Source organism: Asparagus officinalis, chromosome 2, assembly GCF_001876935.1.
Source record: "Asparagus officinalis chromosome 2, Aspof.V1, whole genome shotgun sequence".
NCBI lineage: Eukaryota > Viridiplantae > Streptophyta > Magnoliopsida > Asparagales > Asparagaceae > Asparagus > Asparagus officinalis.
The window spans coordinates 18,267,859-18,276,022 of NC_033795.1; the positions used below are offsets into that span (position 1 = coordinate 18,267,859).

Here is an 8,164-nt window from a genome sequence, read left to right on the forward strand (position 1 = left end):
CTCCCGAGACAGGGAAGAAGATACACCAGTATCAATCTATCTTTTAAAATTCTATATTTAAATATTCTAATTAAGAAAAAAAATTAGAATCCATATGTTGTTGAATATGTTGAGATTATTAATATCTGAGTACATTCCCATATTGGATAGAATAAAAAAGAGTGATAAGTTTAGAATAAAAAAGAATGATAAGTTTAAATAGGAGTTAGAGCCAATAGCTAGTAGCTATATCTTTTGGGTTAAAATTGGTTCTCAGCCTCTGTTTAAAGCCCATCAACTCTAGGTTCGGCTCGATTTCTCCCTAACAAATGGTATCAAAGCTAAGGTTATGGTCCAAGTAATTTTAAAAAAAAAAGTAATAAAGTCCAATGTGAAGCCTGAAGGTGTCAGGGAGAATGAATAAGGTTGATAGACAAAGTTAAAGTTAATCCACGGCTAGCCCCCACAAGTAGTGGAAGATCCTACAGATGTTTCAAGCCATGCGATGAATGCATAGTCTTGTTAGCCTATGAGTGAAGTGTTAAGAGAACCCTCGCATGCTCATAAGAATAATATAGTTTGCGGTTCGCCCCCACGAGTGAAGTGGTAGAAGATCATACGAATATTTCTAGCCATGTGCGGAATTTACGGTCTTGTCAGCCTATGAGTGAAGCGTTACGAGAACCCACGCATGCCTAAAAGAATAATATAATCTAGTTAGCCCCCACGAGTGAAGTAGTAGAAGATCCTACGGACGTTTCTAGCCATGTGCTGAATACGCAGTCTTGTTAGCCCACGAGTGAAGTGGTGCAAAAAGGTTAGTGAAGTTTGCCCACGAGTGAAGTGGTGCAAAGTTAGTGAATCCCAGTGAATTATGAAGTATAGCTAAGGGCGAGTTGTTGAGGTTATTAATATGTGAGTATAGACCAACATCGATAGGATAAGAAAGAGGGATGAGTTTAAAATAGAAGTTGGGGCTAATACCTAGTAGGTATAACCTTTGGGTTAGAATTGGTTGCTAGTCTATCTTTTAACCGATCAACTTCGATTGAGCTTGATTTCTCCCTAACAGAATATCAATAAAACTCGTCAATTTTCGAAGTTAATTGTAAGAAAAAACTCAAACCTACGACAAGAGAATTCTTTGAGATGAAGCCCTCGAAGGCTAGACTAGGCCATTTTCCTCTATCACTCCAAACCAGGGTAACTGCGAAGCCCTAGGTCCACTGTGTTTTTTGTTTGGGTTTTTATATAAATGAATAATAAAGTTATCAATTAAAGTAATTAATTTGAAACAATTTACGAGCATTGGGAATCGAATGAAAATTTTTAAAATTTGAGAGACTAATTCCCTTCGAGTTGCTATTTTACTCTCTAGTTGAGGGACTAATTTTAAAATAACTTCAAAATTGGGAGACCTAATAGTAATTTTAATGATCTGAGGGACTAATTATAAAAAACCTCAAGCAATTTCAATGATTCGAGTGACTAATCTCCAACTATAGAAGATTTAAGGGACTAATATGGAAAAAAAATCCTTTTTGTTTTCGTGGGGGAAGGAGCAGTTTTTGTCTTTCGTAGGGAATTGGCAGGGACAATTATGTTGGAAAGAAGGATTAAATAATATAGGGATAGCTTTCAACTCTCAAATCAATTGCTCAAATAAAATTTATGGTATGGCTTGTTGGGCTACAATATTAAGTATAGGATATTTTTTATTGCTAGGCTAAAATGGTGTAGGCTTAAATGGGCTAATTAGGCTGGGGGCTTAGGGGCACCACTCAAAACCTATGGAGGGCACCTACTTAAATATGGGAGACTATAAAAAATTTTGAAAATTTTGTGTGGGCATGCCACCCCCACAGTTTACTACCAATATTGGTCCCTGGTGGAATGAGGATACGGCTAAAACTCATTGGCTGTAATCTTGCTTTTCAGCTAGATATGCAAAGTTTCATTTGAAATTATACTTCTTAAGGCCGAAACAAGCTCGACCCTTGCCCAACAAATTCCAAAAATGAATTTGAAGTGTAAGATATATGTCCAAGAAGTGCATGACAAGTGTTTCGAAATGAAATATGTAGTGTATAATTGAGTACACGTCTAAATTTTGAAGAATAGTATAATTTAAACAAAGAACTGACAAAGGGAAAAGTTAATGAATAATAAGGGCTTAAGGATTTACGTATTTTTAGGATCACTGCCTGTAATGATTCGCCACTCTTGACCTTCAAGAGCAGGGTAACATATCTTTAAAGGCATATCAGCCACTAGATCAGACCATTTAGCCTCTATAAGATCTAAAATTGCATGAGACTGATGTGTAGTTGCCAAACTGTTTACTATAGACCACAGGTTTCCTAGAGAAAAGAAACGGAAGTCCATGTGAGCAGGCTGCAGATTTCCAATGAAGTAGCCTCCTTTATCAGGCATCCACTCCACAAGCCATGGAGAAATTTGGTCCGGGTAGATGTTGAACTTATTAACAGCGTCATAAGAATATTCCTCGGTTTTGTAGCGGTAAACCTCATTGAGCTTTTTCATGTCCACCCAATAATATTCCCTTATATGGAAAGATAAGGCTAACAGTCGGTTATTTAATGCTCGGATAAGGTCCTGGTCAGCAGATCCATCCTCATGTGCAAGCATCTCACGCGCACACAAAAGTGCTGAATAAAAGAGCGCCTGCAGCGGCATGAGAAACTATTTATGAGCTTAAAGATTACAGAAATACATTACTATCTATTTATATACAATTAAAGCCACATGATTGATTTGCAATAAAGGGTATTGATTTGATTTGCCTGTATAGTGTCTAGAACAGCATTTACTAGAAAATGTTGATCTTTTTTCTTCAACTATGCATAGCAGCATTGGAGAGCATTATTAATTTGCCTTTAGCAGCTAAGTTTGATATCCAAAAACAATGAACTGACACAAGCCTAACAATATCTCTGAGGTAATCAAATTCAGGTGTGAAACAAGAACACAAAAAACTGTATATGCAAATATTCACGCAAAAAAACCTAGAACCACCAAATGTTTCTCACTCACCTCACCTCTTATTTCTTTGTTTCAGCAGGTTAAACTACCAAATGTTTATGGGTCGCAGCAGCCTATAACTATATTCATAGTATAGGATTCCTAATCACATGCTTCATTATCGGTCACTAAACTACTTTTCACGGGTTGTTTTATGCCCATGGTCCCATATGACTGTAAAAAATAAAATTGGAAGGTCGTGATACCTAGCATGTCCAATTCCCTAATCAGCACCATCAGAAAATCCTATGTAAAAACTTTCAAATGACGGCTTCAACAAGTCTGATATGCATATAAGACCAAATTTAATCTCGCTTGTTAACTATTAAACTTATAGGTTTCCTGTTCTATTTTTTGTTATAATTTATTCAAGGGGGATGTACATCATGTGGAAGATATTTAGTATAAAAACAATTAAAATATTCCTTGCGCATATGAGTACCCAATAGTATGGTTAAACGAATAAGACTTGAAAAGACATCTTAAAACAACTTCAAATTGGTGCTACTGAAACTATAGCCTTGCCACTAGATCAGTTTGGGTATTGGGCTTTCTTTCAAACTGGTACTTGCCAAATTTGTAGGTTCAATATGGTTTCACTGTTCTTTATTCAACTAGTTATCGATATCGACTAAATTCACGGCACACATCAGGTTTAAGATCCATGTTTCGATTGGTCTGAGCTGAGTGAGACATACATTTACTTTAGAGTTTTTGTTTATGTTTGGATATTCAGGTTGCATGCTAGATTAAGCCTAGGTAACAGGTCAAAGTGACCATCATTACAGAAAGAGAGATCTTGTAAGAGGAAACAGTTGAACAAATATAGTTTTTTGCACTCCTTTTACTACTGTGTACTCACTCCATTAAGATAACATTCTACACGCACACCACTTTGCAGCTCTGTTTTAAAGGTTGTTATGCTAGAGATTTACAGCTCTTAGATTCCTTCACATGTATTTGACATACCAAAAGAGCTATAATGAGGTGAGTATACAGCTCTTTTAAGGACTTATAAATCATATATGTAAGTAAAAGTAGAACGCATTAGCATCCCAAACTTTCCTATATTAATAATCACTGATTTGATCAAAGAAAAGAATTATGAAGACATTGGAATTATTTGTTATTGAATTGTGCAGAGAGTTTATTGCATAAGTTTGTGATTGAGTTGGTTTAAAAACGAAATGACTACATAAATAATGACTGAGAAATTTTAGAATATACACATATATTTCGGTTAATGAATATTGAAAGATTTTATTTGTAATCTTTTTATGATTTCATAGTTCCAACTAAATGGTCTAACGAGTCGTCGGATAGCATGAATAAAGAATGTACGGGTGTCAATTAATGTATCACCATATTATTTGGTCCTTTGCTGACTTAGTAATACAACGCTATTTCCTTTGCTTGTTCTAAAACCTCACAGTTAAAGTATCAGAAAATAACTATGTTGAGCTTGTTTCTGTTAGGATTGTGTAATCATTAAGCAAAGAAATTAATTCCTGTGGGATAAAAATGAAGTAAAAGCATATATTAATTAAGCTTCACCTGAATTTCAAGAGGATGCCCATGAATTCCCATGCGACGATCTATCATGCATGAACCATCAGTCACTAGTAATGTAGGGAACATATCAAAACCATCAGCAAGGCAAAGCCTTAAGATCATCTTAATCCCAGTCTGGACATCAATCCTCTCTTGAACTGAGAGATCGCCTGAGCATTTTCCATATGCTCTTAGCAATATAATCCACCATAAACCTGAAGAGAGAAAGTAATATATAATGTACAGCAAACGATGTGGAATAAGGAGAAAGGATGATATAAAATCAATCAAAGGGATTTAAAAAATAATATCTGAAGAAATTGCACATATCTGCTTGTGGTAGCCCGGTATGTAAAATAACGACAAGACTTGGCAATTATATATAAATAACTTACCTGAATCAACTGGTGCTACACGGCCTATTGCAGCTTCTCCAAAGTCAGGATCCAATACCTCCTCAGTTGCAGAATCATCACCATCAAGAGGAACCGTCCGCACCTTAAAGCTGGCAGGCATCAGCCCTTGACCTGGACTATGACAGTCCATGGTTTTCTCCCAACTCTATGAACACTCAAAATTAAATACCAAAAAAAGCTTAAGGAAATCAATATCTCTCATTTATATATACTGTGTATGTTTGTGTATAGTGTATAGCGTATACTAATACAATATAGTCCGTGTATAATTTAAACTATGAAGTGATAACTCCCCTATAACTGGTACTGATAAGTAATGTTACATGCATTTATTCAGAAGCAGTAATCAATGGCACTGCTCTGTATCCGAACTCAAAAATGAAGGATGAATTAATGCCTCTATTTAGCATCTACATCTGGTTTACAATGAAAATATGGAAAGTACCTGCAGCTGAAGAGTGTGAAGGATGAAGTTCCGAACAATATCATACTCTCCCTTCAACAGAAATGCAATACCTGATGGTATAAAGTCCCGAATGAAGACATGATCATAGTTCAGGACATTACCATCAGTCGGGTCCTTGGCAGCAATTGTTCCAACAGGACTACCACAATAATAAACCATTGATTCCTGTAAAAGACGCCATGCCTCATCTTCCACAGAGGATCCTTTCTTCTTATGTGATGTTGGTGTAGCCGATCCAGAGAGGAGAGATTTATCATCACTCGAAATGAGGTTCCCATTCCCATTCATTGACTGATGCAACTCCTCATTCTGAACCTGGCCATTGTCAGTAGCCGCTTCCTTGAGCCAGGACCCATTGCCATTATCCTCACCTTTTATACCCGTGATCCCCTCAACTCGTTGGCATTGACATTTAAGCTGTCGAGATCTGTTTCTTAATTTAGTCCCGTAATAACAAGCATTAATGGGTAACTTATTTACATGCAAGCAATTTGAGGGTGGTCTTGCATATATCTGATACTTCAAGTGAACTGAACTTCTTTTCTTCCTAGATTTCACATGAGATTCCAAGGGAGCCGTCAATTTTGAAGTGCTTGCAAATAAGCCAGACTGGGTAGTTGCCGCACCGCAAAGAAAATGTAAAGACATATCACAAGTTCCCATCCTGATACTAGTAGCGCTTCACTGATGTAAGCCAACTGAAAACTCTAGTGCATCCAATAAAAAAAACCTAAATAGGGGAAAAAAATCATGAAAACAAACAAATCCTTTCTCTTTTCATTCAACCAAAGCTAATTCACTACAAAGAAGCAAACATTTTCAGATAATACCGTAGAATTCCTAAAAAGATGGAGTCTTTATTTATACGCTAAATTATCAACAATTTATTGGAAGTGAAATCATCAATATAACTTGAGATCTCCGCTCGATCAAGATTAGCGTTGTAATTGGAAGTGGTCTACGCTAAATTTTCATCATTTAACCTAATTCGGTCATTTCTGTATTTAACATTTCCAGTCTGAAACCATTTCACTAAGATAGAGATCCAATATCTAAAGAAAAGGCGAAAAGCCCCAAAATTTTGAGATTATGGGCAGTTAAATCATTACAAGAAAGAAAAAATGCCCAAAATTTTGAGAAATCATTGAGAAGAGAAGAACTCTTACCTAGAATTTTAGGCGCCCTCAAATATAGGCGCTGTTATCAAATATCCTCTCGTTTATTACTCTTATTAGTTGACGATGAAAATTGAGTATACAAATGAAATGGAGGAAATAGACGAATGTTTGACTCAAATCACATGCATGGGTTTTTTTTTATTTTAAATTAATTATCTTTGTCTTGGTTTACTTATCGAAGTCGTTAATTTGGGCCTAGTACTATAAGGCAAATCTTCAGCCTCACATTTCGTGCTTTTTGAGTGGCCCACGGCCCATCATGTTGGTTGATTATCCGAAAACTATTGAACCAGCTAGAATGTGACTTGTGCTCTAACCCTTTTTTTTTATCATTTTTTCGCTTTTCTTTTAATTTGTAATATTGTATCGTAGTTATTGTTTCTCTTTGGAACGGGGAATAAATATGCTGAGTGAAAAAAAAGATAATTCTTGTTCCGTACGCAAATACTGTACATTATAGACTTAAGGGACTAATTAAAGGTGAAATTCTAATTAAAAACAGGACTAACTGTAGAGAGACCTCTTGTAGCGTTAGTTGTTTTGAACTTTTTTGTCATCTGCTTTTATATTTACAGATAGACCCCTTCTGTGAAATCTTTTTTACACTTTTACTGTCAAAGAAAAAGAAAAAAGTATTTATATGATTTGGCCCTCAACGATAAAAGAGTCAAAGAAATTCACTCAAGGAGTCTATTCACGAAAATAAAACTAGAGGGATAGCAAGGGTAACCTAGTAATGCAAAGGGATTCTATCCACAAGTTATCCTAAACTAAACTAATGGTTAGGAAAGGGAAGGAAGGGGAAAAAATTTCCCCTTCCTTTCCTTCCCCTCCATTACACCCCAATTTGGGGTGTAAGAATTTGGGTCAAATTTCCCCTCCATTCCTCTCCTCTACCCTCCTAAATGAAACTCTCAAACAATGTTAAAATAAAATTTCCCTTCCCTTCCCACTCTCTACCCTCCATCCAAACAGGCCATAAGATTAGTTACATTCTGATACATTGTGGTATGACGTAACTACATAGATAACCCCAAGTTTATGTATCTGCACGAGTAACCTCAAGTTTACTGACCGGAGTGAAATACTTAACAGAACATAATACTGCACATTAAAAGACAAAATATCCTTTCATAACAACATATTTTCTCATTGTTTTGATCGAATTTAACTGCAAAGGCTGCTGACGTGGAATGTGAGCCCCGCTCAAAGTTGAGTGCAATTAAAACAAGCTCAACAAATTAAGAAGCAAAACATTTTGTAAAGGATTACTTAGTATTAGTCCCTCTACTCTTTAATAATTCTATATTAGTCCTCAAATATTTGAAATTGCTCGATAGCCCCTCAAACCCTAAAGCGGTCTTGTAAGTCTGATCCCTCAATGATCAAAATGTCCCTCATTTATATTTCTTTTTCTCGCAAAATTCATCCTATTAAAAAAAGGTTATTTGCAGTTTGATATCATAAAATTTTTAATTTTTAATTTTTAATACCCGAAAGTTTCTTTGACATTTTGGTACCCTAAAGTTTAC

General features: G+C 35.8%; 1 protein-coding gene across 3 annotated transcripts; it reads right to left on the reverse strand.

Annotated features, from left to right (window-relative positions):
- On the reverse strand, positions 2,161-6,775 carry LOC109830435 (neutral/alkaline invertase 3, chloroplastic-like). 3 transcript variants are annotated; one of them, XM_020397688.1, is made up of 5 exons: positions 6,621-6,775; positions 5,434-6,124; positions 4,968-5,133; positions 4,576-4,787; positions 2,161-2,664 (listed from the first exon to the last, which is right to left on the reverse strand). In XM_020397688.1, the coding sequence occupies exons 2-5, from the start codon at positions 6,115-6,117 to the stop codon at positions 2,161-2,163; spliced, it is 1,566 nt and encodes a 521-aa protein (XP_020253277.1). In that variant the 5' UTR covers positions 6,118-6,124; positions 6,621-6,775. The 3 variants fall into 3 exon arrangements, with proteins under 3 accessions (XP_020253277.1, XP_020253276.1, XP_020253275.1); XM_020397687.1 differs by having other exon boundaries at positions 5,434-6,161; XM_020397686.1 differs by having other exon boundaries at positions 5,434-6,184; positions 6,619-6,775.

Coding starts and splice junctions, on each gene's coding strand:
- LOC109830435 (XM_020397688.1), bottom strand. CDS start 6,117: ATGGGAACTTGTGATATGTCTTTACATTTTCTTTGCGGTGCGGCAACT. Junction 4,788..4,967: donor TGTAGCACCAGTTGATTCAG/GTAAGTTATTTA, acceptor TTCTCTCTTCAG/GTTTATGGTGGATTATATTG. Junction 2,665..4,575: donor GGCATCCTCTTGAAATTCAG/GTGAAGCTTAAT, acceptor ATGCCGCTGCAG/GCGCTCTTTTATTCAGCACT.